The 18,917-nt window shown below is 42.3% G+C and overlaps 2 protein-coding genes across 2 annotated transcripts in view; one reads left to right on the forward strand and one right to left on the reverse strand.

The window, feature by feature from the left end:
* FSIP1 (fibrous sheath interacting protein 1) overlaps positions 1-10,509 on the forward strand; it is a 90,831-nt gene extending 80,322 nt beyond the window's left edge. The window contains exon 13 of the mRNA XM_017829775.1: positions 10,402-10,509. Within this exon, the coding sequence (XP_017685264.1) occupies positions 10,402-10,412 (11 nt within the window). The 3' untranslated portion in view covers positions 10,413-10,509. The remainder of the gene's footprint in view (positions 1-10,401) is intronic.
* THBS1 (thrombospondin 1) lies at positions 1,217-17,222 on the reverse strand. The gene is made up of 22 exons (XM_017829773.1): positions 17,113-17,222; positions 16,832-16,926; positions 15,509-16,086; positions 14,953-15,028; positions 14,512-14,708; positions 14,206-14,331; positions 12,606-12,699; positions 12,080-12,253; positions 11,525-11,701; positions 11,035-11,208; positions 10,721-10,848; positions 10,451-10,603; positions 9,707-9,925; positions 9,029-9,136; positions 8,516-8,675; positions 8,010-8,128; positions 6,034-6,268; positions 5,447-5,674; positions 4,934-5,205; positions 4,525-4,622; positions 4,274-4,413; positions 1,217-3,628 (listed from the first exon to the last, which is right to left on the reverse strand). The coding sequence occupies exons 2-22, from the start codon at positions 16,899-16,901 to the stop codon at positions 3,621-3,623; spliced, it is 3,534 nt and encodes a 1,177-aa protein (XP_017685262.1). The 5' UTR covers positions 16,902-16,926; positions 17,113-17,222; the 3' UTR covers positions 1,217-3,620.
* Positions 17,223-18,917: the final 1,695 nt, after the last annotated feature.

Raw genomic sequence — 18,917 nt, forward strand, 5'->3', positions numbered from 1 at the left:
CTCCTGCTTGTGTCCTACTGTAATCACACTCACCAAGCAAAAAGTGGGTGGACTTACTTAAGCTATGGGTTAACACAAAGCACGTGGCTTGCCTTTTTTATTCCAGCGACAGTAAAAGCTACATAAATACATGTAATAAATTAGATGAAAGTTAGGTATAGGCTCAGACAAGGTCATTGGAATAGGTTGCCAAGGCTATCTTCCCCACATCAGCAGCAGTTCTCTGTTTCAAACTTCTCATTAAATCTACATATATCCATATGGAGACATATCAATTCAGACAACTGGTTGGTTTTAGGGTAACTCGTTCTTCCTGCAAGTACAGTAAAGAGATCTCTCCAGGTGGGAAATGTCTTTGGTGTTTGTAGTTCTCAGTCTTCTTGGTGTCCTTGGGAGGCAAGAAGAGAGTTAGAGATCAGAACTGCAGGAGATTTGGTACAGCAGCCCCAGATAAAATCAGATGGGTTACACTGACAGTACACTCCTAGGACCCTGTCAAGCAGACAATCCTGTAACTGGTGAGGGCAGAAATTCAGCAGTCCCTCATATTGTGGAAGCAACACAGGAGCTCTTTGTTCTTGTTCTCAGTGGGAAAAAAAATCAAATATACATGACAGCCCTTAAAAGTTAAGTGACACAGAACAGGACTCTTTCTCCTCAGGAAAAGGAGACTTAAAGATTAATTTCTGTATCTGCAGGACCCCCTCAATACACTTCTGTTGTGGGTATCTAGCACTCCTAACAGCACCTGGCTTTGCTGAGCAGCATGAGATGAACTGCTGCAAGTAAAGACTGAGCAACCAGTCTTAACTGCTCTTATTTTTAGCAGCATGTTCTGGAAGTTGATATAGTGCCATGTCATCAGCTTTTTGATCACACTAGCAGTTTCAATCTTGAAGAGTCTAGATTCCTCTGCCCCTGCAAATAGCCAATATGCTGCCTCTTTCCATGTGAAAGGGGGTATGATTGAAATCCCTCAGTGTTTTGCTTTGTGGCTGCATCAAGAGCAGCATGACTGTGTCTACACTTACAGAAATCTTTAAGTGCAGCCTTCAGAATCAGATGTGCCAGCTGCCCGTGCTACACAACTGTGAAAGTGCCTTGAAGTGGAGCAGCTGTTATACCCAGGGAACAGCTCAGGTGCAGCCCCTCAGCATAGTTTTAATGTAAAGAGTATAGAGATATCTTGCACTGAAGCCAAATTTGACAAAACACATCAGTGATCCAGAGATTTATTACAAAACACAAATAAAACCAGAGCACAAAAGTATAAATATAAATGTCCTTGGTGATTTATTGTTCTTTGTATGTAAGAAGCTTTATTGTACATCTTACACACCTTTAAAATGGAAAATGGTTAAAAATGTTTACAAAAAAAGCACTTCCTTAGAAAATTATGCTAGCAAAAACATTGGGAGGAGGGAAGCAAAAAAATCTTCAGTGTGCAAACTTTTTATAAAAATAGAAATACTAACTCTACAGGTAGCATTTCATGATAAATTATTTAAATAGCCTATCTACAAAATTATGTGATTAACTATTACAATGGCAATGAGAAAAATAATTTATAAAAATACAAGCAATGGTATACGAGATGACAGGAAAAAATATAATACAACATTAGAAATTGTACTTGACTTTTTTTTTCCAATGCCATTTCCTTACTGGGAATACATTTTCTGCAAAGAAATTTTGACTATGTACATCATTAACTTTTTAGTACTACAGTAGCTTTAAAGTTTGTTAGACATTTGAACTCTTCTTAATCCAAACGTTTTTCTCAGTCACACAACAATGAGGTAATATTTGTACGTAAAACTTTCACCATGTTCTTTTCTGTCCTTTTTTTTTTGAAAAGACAAGGAAGTATTGTAGATATAAGGATGATGCCCCTTCTGTTGGGGAAAACAGTCTTTTAATGTACATCAAGCCCTCTCCCTCTTTTGCAAGGAGCTCCTGAAATTCTGTCTAGTCCGTGAAGAATTCCTTCTTTTGTAGCTGCACATCACTAGTTACAATACTTAGCGTGCAGTGGCGCAAACAGCGGGTTTGAATGGTTACTGATGGCAGTCATTGTGTCTCTCGCTGCAATCTCCTCAGGGCAGGTATCCTGGCTTTGTGTTAGGCCCACTGACCCGTGGTAAAGCACCACAGACATTTCCCAGCACTGAATAACACTAAGATGGTAAATGGCATTCCCTCATCTCTAGTACTACGGATGGGACAGAAACTGCTACCATCTAAAGGGACTTGAATTTTAGCACTGGAGAACAATTGCCTGCCAGGCTACTAACTGCCTTGCACAAAGAAAGGAAAAGCCAACATTGAGCTCAGACTGAGAAAAACAAACATCTCATTTCCCACCCCATCACTTTTCCCTGCACCTCAAAGCCTTTATGGGAAAAATCGCTCTTTGTAACAAGTAGATTACCACTATCTGCTCCAGAAAAAGATTCTTTTTCCTCAACTAAACCCCCTCTAGTTTCAGTATAGAACAGAGATAATAAATAATCTGTATTTACAATCTTACAGTCATGAAGACTTGTAAAAATGATTAGGTGGATAGTCTTGACGCATTTCTTGTTGTTTTAATCAATAATCCCTCAGTCATTATAAATCAAGAATAGGCAAAAATAAATATTTTACAATTTTCTCTACAGGCCCCTTTTCCTCCCCTCCAGAGAAGTGAGGGGTTTAAGGCATCTGTGGCATGTAGAAAAGGAATGTTTTCATTACTATTATTTTTGTGCCTCTTTAACCATAAAAAGTGAAGCACATGCTAGTCTCCTGAAGGACAGCATGGTGCTAGCTGAGATGGTGGTGCTTTCTGGCACCATATCTGAAACACATTTAAACGTAAGCAAGATCTGCATCTAATCAGGAAAAAACAGAATCTAATTGTAAATCCCAGTTCTCCCAAAGCTGGTGTGATCCAGTGTACCAGTTTTTGTCCTCTTTCCCTCATCCCATGACAGAAATCAGTTTTAGGATATCTGTTTTGTCCTGTGTAGTTACAGAAGCTGATCTAGCTTACCACAAATAGAGTAAGGCTGTGTTTTCATCTGTAAGATATGACATAAAAACCAATATTTTCTCCAAGTTCAATGGATGTAAACCAAGGTAGCGCAGCCCTCCTTAAAAAATTCCTCTCCCCCATAAAGAATAAAGATGTAGAGTTCCCCCTCCCACTCAAAACCCCTTTTCCCCACACAATGAAAGGTCTTCAGTTTAAGTAGTCCACAGCACATCCAAAGATGTTCTTTTTACAAAATGCTACTCCATGGGACCTCCAGTTAGAGAGGCAGTGACACTGCACTGTGATAAACAGCAAACAAATATCTTTCCTACTGAAAGAAGTGTGCTTGTTCAGTGAAGACAATTCTCATTTGCAAGACATTTGTTTCCTTCCATTTCAGCAGAGGTCAGATACCAAGTGTGTTCTCACTTTCATTCTCTCAAAAGCATTCTCTTGAGGCAGGTCATGTGTTTCGAGTCCACATTTACGAAGAAAGAAGAAAGGAAGGAATAATATAATGGTCCCAGGATTTGTAAGGCTAAATGTTTCAAAAGGTGCAATTACCAGCATTTTTAAATAGTCTCTGAATCCAACAACCTTGTGATTATGGATCTGTGAAAAAGAAAAAATTGAGATATTTAAGTATTTCTGTGCATTATGCGTGACTATGTCCAAGTCATTAATGCCTAGAGACATTTGTAAAGAAAATTCAAAGTGCTTAGGTACTTTCTTGAGTTAGACTTCAGAATCCAGTCTATGTAACCATTACATGATGAAGTCACAATTTAAGAAGACTAGAGCATCTGGAACTAATTGTATGCACTTATCTCCATTAAACTGCAAGACTGCAATATATGGACAATCTTATATTTTGCTTGCTTTAAAAAAAAAAAAATCAGTTTTTTGCTTGCTAAAGCCAATATTTTGCATTTCCACCTGTTTCCCTGTTGTTTCATTCTAGTCAGCATTTTAAAGGAGATTCAAGATATATTTCATTTCTGGAACTCAACATGGATTTCTGATACTTTGAAATAACACAGTAGGAATATACTTAGATTTTACACATTTAAACTTTTAACTGTGAAAAGTTTATCAAGAAGGTGTTCTGCATCTGCCTGCAGACCTTGCTTGAGATTGAGCCATGAAAGATCAGGGGCGAACTTTCCCTCTTATGTCTTGTCTTGATCCATTCTACTTTTCTTGACAATGGCTTTCTTGAATTTATACGGGATCTCTTAAATACAATGTCATCCTTACCTCTGCATTCATATTTAAGATCTGAGAAGAATACCATTTCTTGAGAGAAGACAAATAATCCTAGCCGACCACCAGCATAGGTTTTATCATAGATTGGTCCTGAGTCTGCCATGATCTTCTTCCCTTCATACATTACAACTCTACAAAGAGACAATAGCTCAGCCATCTTTGACAAGCTTTTGTTAGGTACATCTTTACAGATATCCACTTCCCTTGTGGATAATTATTTCAGATAAAAGGATGATGCTCACCTGATGTAGCCAGTCTTTGGTCTGTGGCTGAGACGCCATCTGTATGCAGTGAAGTCTTTCCAGCCTATGTGACGAGGGTCATGCCACAAAGTTCTCACCTATGAAAGAATATTTTTTTATTAACCAGAAGCCTGAGATAACATAGCCATTATTTTGACATAAAGATGCCTTGTCAATCATCATTATTACTATTAAAGGCTTCAAGTAAGTCATTAGGGAAAAATTACAAAGTTACTGGTCTTTGTCAAAAAGATTATGCCACTCTGATCAGCATGTGCAGACCCCCTGTAAGCATTTAACTTGTTGGAAGAACAGCCTGTCTTATAGTGCAGAAGAGTAGGTTAGTGCATTGGAGTAATCATGTTATCACATTAAGAATACTTTAGCACGTAGTAAGTGCCACTCTTACCTGGCCAGGAGTGTTTCCTGTGTGCCACAGAGCATTACGAAGGTGTTCTCCTGGGCCAGTGGTGGAATTCACAACTTTGATGGAGAGACCTGAATAGCCTTGAGCTTTGGTTGGTGTGGAGTCCCAGTAAGACTGAGTGATCTGCTTCCACATGACCACATAGAAACGACTGCTAGATTGGTAGCCAAATACAAAGCCAGCATAATCATCATCCCTTTCTGTATTGATGAAGAAGGTACCACTGAAGTCCACAGCATTGAATTCATCAAAACCTATGGAGACATTAAAGGATAAAACTTTAGGTGCTGCTCTTTTGCAATTCTTAAACAACTCCTTAGTAGTTTCTTAGGTTCTCCTGCCTCAACAATAACAAAACTAACCAACCAACCCGCCCCCCCCCCAAAAAAAAACAACCCACAACCCAAACAAACAAAGCCACCCAAAACCAAACCAAAAAACCCAAAACCCCAAACACCAGTGTAATGCCTGTTAGAATTACATTTTTTCCCTTACCAACTGCAAGGCCAGGGTCACAGTTCACCGTCTGAACCAGTTCTTTACCCTGGTGACGAACAACCCAGTTTGGATCATTTTGGGATGTTCCCTTGGGATCCAGGGGAATCATCTGAAATCTTCGGAAATCGGTCTCACTAATTTCCACATTTTCAGGGCAGATATCATCAATGTCTGGCACACTGTCTTGGTCAAAGTCATCTTTGCAAGCATCTCCACGTCCATCACCTGCAGGATAAAAGTAATTTTACCATTATATTACCTTTGTTTGCTTCTGAGTCTTAAAACTTAGGAGTTTAATTGCAGAACTCTGACTGCCGAGGTACTCTTGGCAGACACATGACAGAAGCTGCAACAGCTACTGTACAAATGCCCTTTCACTCCAGCCTGATAGTGACTTAGGAATAAATTGGGTATGTGGCCATTTTTACATTGCTCTTTACTCCCAAGAAGCACTACAACAACAGTACAGACATCCTAGATTTTTGTTACTTGGAAGTTTTATTCAATACTGAAAATCATGAAAAAATAGCATCAAACTATTGGAAGATACTCTTAAAGTGTTATTATGATACTGGCCATCTTACCATCAGAATCAGCTTGATCTGGGTTGGCAACCAATCTGCAGTTATCTTTGTCATCAGGGATACCATCATTGTCATCATCATGGTCACAGGCATCACCTTTTCCATCCTTATCATGGTCAGCTTGATTGGCATTGGGCACATAGGGGCAGTTATCAAGATTATTTTGATGGCCATCTTCATCTATGTCCTGGTTGTTGTCACACTGATCACCTATGCGGTCGGAATCGGTGTCTTCCTATGAGAGGAGAAAAGAAACATTTTAAAAAGCCACTTAAAGAAGGCTGAGATAGGAGTCTCTGAAATAGAAGTTTTAATATCTAGAGTTAATTGGGATTTCTGCTTGCTTTATCAAGAGCTAAGATGGATGTAGTGAGTGGATTAATACACACTTAAAACTGCCTGTGCTACCTGGTTTTATCTTACTTTAGTCTTGTCCTGATTTTAATTTGAATCCGCAGCATCAGAAAGCAGTGTGGTCATCAGCTTATCCTCTCCCTTCTGCCACATGACTCTTCTGTCACTAGTCTACTATATTGGACGCAGGGTACTTTACCTCTCACCTTGCTTGGCAGCAGTGTGGTTTCAAGGGCCAGACAAGGGTAGGACTACTCTGTACCTAGTCAGTAGACACTGTAACATTAAAACAGACTCTCTAAAGTCTTAGTTTTACAGCTTCTACACCATATAATAATTTGCTTTATCATAAAAGCCTATAATGCTCTTCATGTCCACTGATTCATCAGCCAAGACAATTGTTCCCATAGTGGTCATGGACTGCATTAGCTGCTGTGCTTTCTGATTGCATATTTTAGCCATGGACTGCATTAGCTGCTGTGCTTGCTGATTGCATATTTTAGCCATGGACTGCATTAGCTGCTGTGCTTGCTGATTGCATATTTTAGCCAGTCATTTGTTTAATCAGCTTCTGAAATAAAAACAATCCCATCATCCCTGAGGTTGCTTCAAGGTTTAGTCTAGTCGTCTTGTTAACACTGGTGGATGACCCTGGTGTTGGTGTAGGCAGGAGGCATACCACACATTTTGAACAGTACTAGTTCTGCCATTTGAAATCTAATATCTCCACTTCTAGACCTTGATTAGGAAAGTGTTTGGAAAGCCATTAGAGTCTTACATTAAGATTTCGAAGTCATAAGAGAAACGTTGCCTGAAAGGATCTTCAGACAATTCCCTCCCTCAGGTGGAGAAGTAGTAAAACAAGTGACAATGACTAAGAAATTTTATATTATCTGTTTAAAACATTTGAGTAACACTGATTTTAGGCTATGTGACCACACTACATTACATTCCACTGTTTAGCTTTTCTAACCCTTCAAACATGTCCCTGAAGATCTTAAACTTAGTCTTTTAACTGACAGGATAGGACAGGCTTTATCCACTTCTGCCTTCAAATGTTTTTGAACTAGTAAGTTGTCTGAGAGTCTGGATCCCCCTGTATCTTATGAAGGGAATTTAAAAACTGTCTGAATACACCTTTTCCTTAGAGAAAATCAACTTGTGCTGCCTTTGACTTACTGGTATAAAAATTATCTTCTTAAATGCAGTTGCCTCAAGCTAAGAGACAAAGACTGAAGTGCAACTTTGTGTCTGAGTAAACAAAGCGCTACAGGCTTTGAAGAAGGTAGTTCCTACTACCTAGATTTCATACAATACTCCTGAAGTATTTCATATTCTCACTATGAGGGTCACCACAACTAAAAAACCTAAGAAATGTTTAGGAGACAAGTACAAGCAGTAGTCTTACAGATCTTCACTAGAGTTACTTTTCAGAAAATACCTAACAGCTGTTCAAACTGTGAGGGCATGTTATTTGATAAACGCACTATTTGGGAAATTACTAAGAATGATTTATGACAAGTCAAATTTAAGGTGTAACTTGTTCAAATATTTTCTACAACACACAACATATATATTTTTTATCACACCAGTCCTCTACTTACACAATGCAAATCCCCTACCTGGTCAGGATTGTGTTCCAGGGGACAGTTATCACACTGATCTCCAACACCATCCAAGTCTGTATCCCTCTGGTCTACATTGTAGACATACTGGCAGTTGTCCATTTCATTAAGCACCCCTGCAAAATTAAGAAAAGTTCATGAATGAAAGTCAGACATCTAAATGCTGCAGAGGACTGTGTAAAGCCTCACACACTTCTTGATACATTTTTGAAAGCATTTTGAACAGCATTTGAAAGCTTTGAAAACTTGACTCATCACTAGCTCTGCCTGTTCCCTCTGCCTGTGAGACTGGAGCTAGAATTGAACTGTGCCAAAATGTATACATTCCAAAGTGAATTTCCATTAGCCCTAACTGTTCCTTCAGTAGCCTTCATGTCCTGAAACCGCCATGGGAGAACTTGTGTTCAGGGATGAAACTTTTGTAGGAAATCAGTGGTACGTTGGTACATTTGATTCTTCGGTGATTAGAAAACCATCTAAGGGAGTGATTAGAGGCCACCTACCATCTCCATCAATATCTACTGCACATGCATCTCCTTCTCCGTTGTTGTCAGTGTCAGTTTGATCAGGGTTGTGATTGTAGGGACAGTTATCGCAGCGGTCACCAACATCATCCCGGTCGTAGTCATACTGCTGGGGGTTGTAGATGAATGGACAGTTGTCCTGAAAAAGCAAGACAGAAGTCAAGCTTTAAAAACAGTCAAATTAAAGCTTTAACCAGAAGAAATAAAAGCAGGGAAACAGTTAAGACTGGAATGCTACTATCTCAAAACACCCCATTGCTTACATGAGTGTAAGAATGGCTGAATAAAAATGAAAATTCACTTCCAAAGCTCAAACAGCTGCAGAAAGTTAGATATGCATAACTCTGCAGGACAAAGGTTTCTAGGATAGCTGTCAGTGCCAGCAATTTCCTATGGTCCTCTCTTAAGATTAAGGTCAGAAGCTAGACCCCACCTTTAGGAGGAGGAATGAGAGAGCCACATTCTCAAAGGCTATCTTTTCTGTTGTCTTACCCGGTCATCAGGAATGCCATCATCATCATCATCATTGTCACAGGCATCACCAATCCCATCCTTATCATAGTCTTCCTGCCCAGAGTTAGGCAGATTAGGGCAGTTATCCTAGAAAGGATAAAGTAACAGATGCATTCACTCCTGGTGTGAATACAACAGGGATTTGAGCAGATAACATGTAATACCTCAACAAGGTAGGTATTATCTTACTGTAATTCTCTCAATTTAAGATAGTCATTAGTGTGATAAGTCTTAGAAAGCCACAGTGCAAATAGTTCTTAAAATAAAGATTGGGTTGCTTTTAAGAATCTTACCCTGTTGTTCTTCCTCTAGAGATAACTATATGTCAGAGCAAAGCTGATATAGGTATAGCCTAAACTAGAATTTTCCTAGAACAATTACAACAAGTGTTTATAATTGTGTCAGGCTTCACCTTTTCCCATATTGCAAGAATATATAAAGCAATACAGCAACAGCAACAGCAAGAGCCTCCTAGCAATGCCTTGACAATGGTATCTCTATACCTCCTCTATCTCTAGAGGGTTATTTGCAGACAAGATAGTTTAATAGCCCTAACTAGACAGAGACTGGCTTTATACCCCAAACCTAACAAGTTTTGTACATTTCTCAGATAGTCAGGCTGTTATAATGGTAGATGGGAAAAGAGGATAAACTCACTTTTTTACAGTGGTAAGTGGCATTGGCAACACAAACAAGATTCTCATTTGGCCATCCATCCAAGTCAGTATCTTCTCCACATATTATGCCATTACCAGCATAGCCTGGTTTACATTCACAGCGATACATGGGGTCACTGAAGTGACCAAGGTAATTGCATTTGGCATTCTTGTTGCAGTCATGTGTTCCATCTGTGCATGGATTACGTGGCTTGCAGACCTGGAAGACCATACAGAAATTAAACTCACTAAAAACATAATTTTATCTCTCATTTTTTCCCCCCAGAAATTCAAATAAATCCTTATCCTTCAATCAGGAAAAAAAAAGCCTCATGCATGACATTCTTCCAGTCCCCAACTCCAGTACCATTCTTGGCACTAATTATTTCTCTTGTTCAAATTTTATATATTTTCAAATGGAACCAAGCACTAAGATACCTTTGAGGCACATACTGTTGTATCATTAGGGAATACTGATTTACTCCTAAATTACTACTAAAATTGTGTATAACATTTGAACCCTCCATGGCTGGGGAGAGCATTTATATTTAAAACTCATTTTGAACTCCAATAGAAACTGCTTAATGCTCCTTCTGTTCTGAATCACAGAAGATGGTATTTTATTAGACATATCAAGTCTTTCTTGCCTAAAAAGCATAGTTATTTTCTGTTGTGTTTTTTTTTTTTTTTTTATAGAAACTTTGTGAGATTTCATAACCCAGAACAGTTCTCAAGTTGACAATACCTGTTTGTTAGTCATGGCATCCTCAACACTGCGACCAAATGGCTGTGTTCCAGTGAAACGTGGTGGACAAGGCAGACAGTTGTACCCAGGTTCAGTATTCTCACACCTGTGCGCTCCGTTGAAGACAAAGCAGGCATCGGGAACTTCTTTGCACTGAAATAGGAGTTTGAGATAGAGGAGAACAACAGTTAGCATTATAAAACACTGATTCTATTCTCCCTTTCCATCTTCCTTCCTTCCCTTTCAAGGAGCAAGCTATATTCTTCTTACCTCATCAATATCTTGGCAGTGAACACCATCACCATGGTAGCCAGCAGGACAGGCACCACACTTCCAGGAACCATCAGGAGAGCTGGTACATGTAGCCCCTGCAAAGCAGGGATTAGACAGACACCCATCTGTGAAACAAATGAGAAAATGTTACAGTGAGGGATTCTTACCATGCTGCTACGGTACTGTATTTGACTTATATCCTGGTTTAAAATTCTAGCACTTATGTTTTACAGACTTACATAAAATTTTTAAATCAATATTTTCGAGATTGTCAACGATCTTCAGATGTTTATGGGAAAACGGATACTCACCAATTGGACAGTCTTGTTTGTTGCAGACCTGAGTCCCTCTAGCTTCACCTACACAAGTCTTCCCACCATACTGAGGCTCAGGATTATTGCAGAGACGGCTACGTTTTTGAAGTCCTCCTCCACATGTCACTGTGCAAGCATCCCATGGAGACCATGGTCCCCAGTTGCCATTAACTAAAGGAAGATAGAAGTTAGAAGACATGTATGGTTTTAAATTCAGTGCTACAACTAGTTTCTACCTGCTTAGGACTATTATTTTTGTAGTGAGAGTACTTCAGACATTGTTCCAACATAAGTGACAGAATTAATGGGCTCCATGGAGGAGGCATAGAAAATAGTTTAGTTTCATCTGAAACTAACCTGTGAGGTTTTACATAACCCACCTCTAAGTTTAAAGAGAGAAGAATACTAGAACTAGGTTATATAGCAACTACTCCGGAAGTTCACCATTTAACCTACCAAATAGTAGTTATCACCATGACACACTTACTTGGGCAAGGATCTTTCTGGCAAGCTTTGTTTTCTCTTGCCTCACCCTCACAAGGTTTGCCATTCAGCTGTGGTACTGGAGAGTTGCAGAGACGAATTCTAGTGATGATGCCCGTGCCACAAGTGACAGAACATGACGACCATGGTGACCAGTGACTCCAGCCACCGTCCTGTTTAACTACAGGAGAGAGATGTCTGTTATTACTAGTTTCTGAAGACTTCAGCTGCAGAGCACCTAGAATGTAGCCAGTACCAGAACTGCACCAAAGACTTCATATATAACGGATAGTCTCTGCACAGTCACAGATGAAGTTCTGTTGCTAAAGAAATTTCATACCTAAACTGGTGTCAAATTTTGTCCTGGGAGCAGTGCCCAAACACGCCTGTTTACTGCACAAACTATGTGCTCCCCTTGACCTGATTAATAAAAGTCCTTAAAGCTAGAAGCCAACGATCCACATCAGCAACAGAACTACATGGTAATCTTTGCTGTTAACATCAAGCCAGTAAAAGCAGCCTACGTTTTACTACCAGCATGAGGAGATTAAGTACTTACATCTCTTATCGCACTCCTGAAGGTGGCAAGTCCGAGTCTGCACAGAAGACCCTTCACAGCGGTTATTGAGACTGTCACAGGAACGTCCTCTCTGCTGAATTCCGTTACCACATGTGACAGAACATGAGGTCCATTCAGACCAAGGAGACCATCCATCATCGGCATAGTCGCTAGCTGCAGAGGGATAAAGCTCTGAATAAGACTCCATGTACATGTTTTGTCATAGTCTTTTTCTCCCACACCTCTCTCCATCAAAAAGGTCACAGCTGTCCTCAAAAGCCACATGCACCTTCCTTTCTTGGACAAGATGAGAGCCATGAACTCAAATATTTCAGTAGGTTGTGCATTGTAAAAAATATTGAACGTGCATCACCTAAGTGATTAACTTCAAAGAGGTATCAGATTAACTGTACTTCAGCAGTGCAAAGTTATCCTTGTATATCCAGTTGTGGGATACTTTAGAGCAGCATGTGTCTAGTTAGATGAGGCCAACTGCTAGAGAAGCATGAATGAACTAAGTACTTACGCCAGCACCGGGGACAGCACTCCCCATCAGGCACAGTGGCATTGGAACAAGGCATGAGAGGACAGGACACTTTCCGGCATATAGTAGCAGAGTTCTATAAAGAATTATGAGAATTGCAATAAGCAAGTGGAATATAAACAATGTCTAGAGTCTGGTTAAATAATAGAGATCTTTTCTGCAGCACTTAAAACTCAAGAGCATATCTAAAACAGAGATCCTTGTAGTTAGAGCTAATATAACCCAAGGGTAGTCCCAGGCATTTTCATCAAACTTCATCTCATTTCCATTCTCACACATTATTTTTTGGTTTTGTTTTGCAGAAGTTTATCAGGAGTAGCTAGCAGATCCTGGCTAGAGTAAAGGATTATTATGTGATTCCCAAAGTATAAGGTCAGACTTCAAGGAAACAAAACAAGAATGAGAAGCCAACTTTCTTTTCAGTTAATATGGATTTAAGCTAATTATATGGTAGAGATAAAATGATTTCAGTGGACTCTGCTCAAGAGCTATGAAATCTATAACTTATACTTAGAGGTTTTTGATCTGTAAGCCAAACAGGCAGGGTAAGAACACCCACCTCCAATCTCAATGAGAACTAAAGGGCAGTCTGTAGTTTTGTTTCTTGAAGGTAGCAGCTTGGTCAGAAGAATGCTCTCATGATTACTATTTTAGTCTCCCCAAGCAAATGGCTAGATTAAGGCAATTACAGCTAACACTGAGTAAGAAGGTCAGTAGGAAAGAGGCAGATGCAGAAGTCAGTATCATTTGCTGACTAGAAGACAAAAGATGTTAAGAGCTAAAGTAGATGCAGAATTTGAGGTGCCTTGGATTGCACACATACAAATAGCTTTTAATTTCTAAGGATTGGCAGGCTAGTTAACCCATTCTTTGGTAGACTGGTACTCCAAGAAGCTTTTGCTAAGGTATACTTAAATGGAACAAGCAAATAGTTTACAGAAACCCTGAAACTGTATGTTTTGTGTATGTTTACAACATTCCGCAGAAGCGAAACAAAGCATAGATATCTTCCCAGGTGATCCTGGGATTTAAACAGGTAACCTGAAATCTGAAAGGGATTGCTGTTCCATATAATCTATAACAGTTAATAGGAAACAGCTAGAAACATTTGCTAGATAAACACCCCAAGTTTAAGTGCCTTTACTGAGTACTAGAACATCTTATTCTACTAAGCCAGCAGGAGGTTCAGTGAGGGCAGAAGATAGATCTAAAGTATTCCAGGAAGCAAAGCCAATAGTACTATACATTTGTTGTATTGATGCTGACTTTTAGTTTAATTATGAACTTATGTAAAGAATTCAGGCATTCCCCAAATTAAGTAACTAAAAGGGTGTTAATAACCATATCAGAGCAATGTTTTGTACGGTTTTCTAAAATACTGCTGTTGTAACACTGTATGAAAGCTGCCTTTATACCAGAAATCTAGTAGAATGAAACAAACTGAATAATTCTATGGGTGCTCTAGTATGCCCAGTTCTGTGTATGATTCACTCTTTCTAACAAAGAATATAATTTAGAAATATCTGTTAATTCCTCCTCCTGAGTTTTTATTCAGAGGATTTATAGATGTGAGGAACCCTACCTGGCAAGTACATTCAGTGCAGCTGTCAATAGTCCACTCATCTTTATTTTTGTGCAAGATTCCATTATGAATGCATGCTCCAGGAGTGATCTGGACCACTTTAGCAATGATTTCATTTTCTTCAGTCTTGAGGGGGGAGTGTAAGAAGCAAAGAGAAGATATTTAGAAGTTAATACAGAAAACATTGTTTTTCACAAAAGTCAAAGTAAATTTATTACTGTTTATACAGCCTCTCAAAAGGCAGGTTATAATTAATGCACTAAGTGCCAGTTAATAAAAGGTACCATGAATTTAGCCAACACTCACCACTTTGCGAACTCTGTCTTGAAGTGTTGTAACCATGGATCGAAGCCCTTGCAGTTCCACAAACATATTTGTTAGTTCATCACAGGAAAATCCACAGACTGCTTGGATGTCCTTTGTTTTATGGCCAATGTAATTAGTGCGGATAGCTGGGCTGGAACCATTGATGGGATTGTCCAACGTAATGATTGCACTAGTGGCTAAGAGAAAAACCAGACATAGTAAATGCATTTTTTACCATGTGCATTTATCATTCCAGGCTAACACCTGCTAAACAGCTGCCACCAGATTCACGAGGGTGCCTGCAGAAATATAATCTTATATCTTATGCAATGTGGATTTGCATGTCAGCATACTTCTGAGTTCTGTTTCAACTTGTCTTTCTAATGTAATGAGAAATCTTATTTTTAATAGGTCATTGAATTCAGAAGATTGTAAACTTACAGCTGGAGCAGCCTTTGTTCCTCAGGATAGTTTCCAGAGTTGTTCCAAACACAAACCGCACATTCTGCAGCAGTCCCTGTGGATGGAGGAAGAATTACAGCTACTTGCAGCAACTTCAAGGGAAAGAAGTACCACTTGCATGGACAGACTGAAGGTCACGTAAGATCTTTAAGAGTAATTTTGTGACAGATATATGGAAAAGTGAAACACATTTTTCTAGTCTCTTTAATGAAAACAAGCCCTGCTTCCTAACAGTCTCATCCTTGATCACAAGAACCTGGTGACTCTCCAGGCAGGAAGAAAAAAACCCCACAAATTTCTGAACCTCACATAAGAAGCTGAGCAATGAAGCTACAACTACCTATGTTGAAGCTTTAGTGCCTTCTTATTGCTGCAGAAAGTTCCATCCCTACAAATCTAATACTTCATCCTTCAAATGCCATTATTAAAGTTTACTAGATTTAGAGGTCTTTGTAGCTTTTTAGGCTGAGTAGCTAATGCACCTTCAAAGCAGATGACTGAAAATACTAGGCAAAAACCTTGGTGAAAGTCTTACCTGGAAGTTGTCATTAACTCCCCCTTTGGCAATACGGAGCCTGGCACTGCTGGCCAGGTCCCTAGTGAAGATGTTCTGGATGGGGATGTCCAGTTCAGCATTCTCCATTTTTTCACACCCCACATAGAGCTGAGCTCGGTCCTCCTGCACAAATAGGGTGATATTCTTCCAATGTCCTGTAGCTAGCAAGACATCCTCTACTGACACTAATTGCTGCTTGCCATCACCAGAAAGGCTCAGGTCCAGGGAGCCTGCCTTGCCATTTGATACTAGACTGAAGACATGACCAGAGCCATCTTTCTGTTCCACAGATAGGAGAGTGCCTCTGCTTTTCTTGGCTTGCCGGAGAGTGGCCAGGAGGATGAAGCCCTTCTCAGCATGAATGGCATCTAATAAGTCTTGGAACTTTGAATCAGGGACAGCAGGGATGCGACTGGCATCCTCAATGCGGTAAGCAGGGCTGGAGGATTCCGGTCCCTTCACCAGGTACACCCCGGGTGCCCGGCGCCCACCTCCCTTCCGCATGAAGCCAATGAGTTCAAAGAGATCGAAGACACTGTTATCATCATTCCTGGACTCTGCAGAGAGAGATCAGGAGAAGCATCATGAGAAAAGGACAAGAAAAGGCTGAGTAGGTGCATATCTTCCACAATTACTTAACATTTTGGCTCCTAGTACATGTCGTGCATGGCAGAGCACCTCACATCAGACCACAGACAGTAGCTCTGATGGTGCAGCAGTCCCACCAGGAGCTGCAGCGCGGCAGAACATGTGCATTCTTGTACAGGAGCCAGTCAGCACAGGAGTGCCAGGTACCTGCTGACTGACACACAAAGGTAGCAGCCATTCTGGCACCTCGTTATACTGTAGCAGAGGAGAAGTAGACAGCAAAGTCCTGACTGCAATATTCCTATGCTAGGACACAGGAAAGTGAGCTTGCTTAATCCAGCTGAATGACAGCAAGCACAGTAGCAGCTTCTTTATGGCACCATGATGGTACCCTACTGCCCCACTCCTTCTTCAGACATTTCCTACGTTATATTCCCCCTTTCCTCTGCCCAGTGCAGAGGTGGATACGCTACACACTCAAGTCCTGGAGACTCTGCATTCCTATTTCTGAAGGTTACACAAATTCCACACCAGAGAAACTTTTCTATTCCCAACTACCTGATGTTCAAGTTGAAACGGTTTTGTTCATTGAGAGCTTTGGAGCTCTTCACCACCGAGCACAACTCCATCTGCTTGAACAGCCACCAAAGAAGTGTTTTACTTTTTGTTCCCCCTTCTCTGCCTGCTCCGGGACCAGCACAGAGCCGGCCTTACCTGCGGTGCGCTTGGTCTCTGAGCCGCCGAGCACGAGGAGCAGGAGGCAGAGCGCCGTCGCTGGCCCCATGGCAAAGGTCTGTCTCCGAACCAGCCTGGGGACACACACAGGTAAGAAGGTCACCGCGCTGCCGTCGCACCCAGGACCCCCCGCCGGGCGTCCCGGCGCCAGCGCGGCTCCCGCAGGCAGGGAGGGAGGAAGCGCGGCGGGGACGGGGCAGGTGCCCCCAGCCGCCCTCGGACGGGACAGCGAGCGCGGCGGGAGCCGCCTCAGCACTCACCTGCGGGAAGAGCGATCCGGGCGGTCAGCGCCGGCCTCCGAGTAGCGGCGACCAATTCCCGCGGGAGCCCCGACGCGGGAGGGCTAGAGGCAGCGGAGGCTGTGGCAGCGCTGCCGGGACACTGCGGGCGCCGCCGCCGCGCGCGCCTTTAAAGGGATGGCTCGCATTCCTGGGCGCGCGGCGGGCCAATCGGCGGCGGCGGGGCAGGAAGCGGGAGGCGGGAGGCGGGTGGCTCCGGGGCCAGGGACAACTTTCCGCAGGGGCCGGGGGGCGGGGGCGGGCGCGCCCCGCGGGCCGGGGCAGCGGCGGCCGCTCTGCCGCGAGGGGGCGCTGCTCCCTCGGGGCCGCCCGCCCGCGCTGCGGCCCCGCGCGACGGCGCGGCCCCGGCACCTTCCCCGCCGGCAGCGGCAGCGCGGTCGCGGGCCCTCCTCCCCCAACCGGCCTTGAACTCCGCCGGACATCTGCTCCCGCCTGCCCCGCCGCCCGGCCGGCGTCCCAGCCCTGCCCTGCGGCCCCTTGGCTCCCCGCCGCTCACACCGGGGCGGGAGGAGCACTGGGGGCGCCTCCCACCGCCGGCACCTGGCTGGGCCGTGCAGGAGAGTTGCCCGGACGCCACCGCCCCCGGCTGTCCTGAGGCGCTGATGAAGCATCCTTAACTTAATTAACCCATTTCACTTAATGAGAGCTTCTCTTCCTGCCCACTGGTCACAATACACAGCACATGGGACGCTGGGTCCACAAAAGGGGGAATATCGTGAATTCTCGTTAGCTCTTCCTGACCACCCTTGGGAACGACAGGCTGTGTGGGGGAAGAGAGGGGAACATGGCCGGGAGGACGTCAGGCTGGACAAATGGGAGCCTGGCGTCTGCTACTTTTGACTTCAACCCTTCTTGTCGCTGGAGAAAGGTGTGGGGATGACCCTCAGCTAACAACTTGGCCTTGGGAGTGAAATGACCACTGCTGTACTGCAGTTGAGACTCCCATAGCAGCTTTGTTTGATGAACAAAATGACTAACGCTACTTCAGCTAAGAATTTTCCATGTAATCCGAATTTCAGGTAACAGGAAATCTTTTAAAGGTTAAAAGGCCCTACATTGTATCGTACTCTGGATGACTAGAAGTGACTTGAACGTATGAAACGGCTTTGAAGTAATCGAATTCCAAAAATGGTTAATTCCTCTGCATTCCCTGGCCTTTGTATGCTTGGCATGTGCTCCTGTGGAAAGCTGAGTGTCAGTGAGCGAGAAGGATCTCGTCACACAATTGTGTGTGTGGTGAGGGAAAATTGGAGTGAGCAGTGACTGAGTTGGACTCTAAACAGAACTGTGTAAAATGCATCAGACAATCAGACTGGCTAATGTATGAGGAGGCATTACTGCTCTACAGATTATTCCAGGAAATGCTCTGGGAAATTCTTGACCCAGAGAATGAGATAGCTGCAGTGCTGTGTATATTAGGGCAAAGCCAAAACAGTTGTCTGCCCTTTTAACTTAGGAGATAGAGTATAGCGTCTGAAGTAGGCCTCTTTACTGCACAATGATTCATAGAAGAAAAACCTCAAGCATCTCAAGATAAAAAACATGTCAGTAAAAAAACCCCAAAAGATCAGCAAGAGAGAGAACAAGCAACATATACTGATTGCTCTTACATGGACAGGTTTAACTGACAGGTAGTTGTAATTCTTAGTGGTCAGCTCACTAAGCTGTTTATATACCAGTGAGTGTCTTTGATGGATATGCTCATGGAAGCCAAAGGAGCTGCTGCTCATGTGAGCTTGTGTCTTGGAGCCTGGAGAGTTATGACC

This window comes from Lepidothrix coronata, unplaced genomic scaffold, assembly GCF_001604755.1.
Source record: "Lepidothrix coronata isolate B3197 unplaced genomic scaffold, Lepidothrix_coronata-1.0 Scaffold168, whole genome shotgun sequence".
NCBI classification, from domain to species: domain Eukaryota; kingdom Metazoa; phylum Chordata; class Aves; order Passeriformes; family Pipridae; genus Lepidothrix; species Lepidothrix coronata.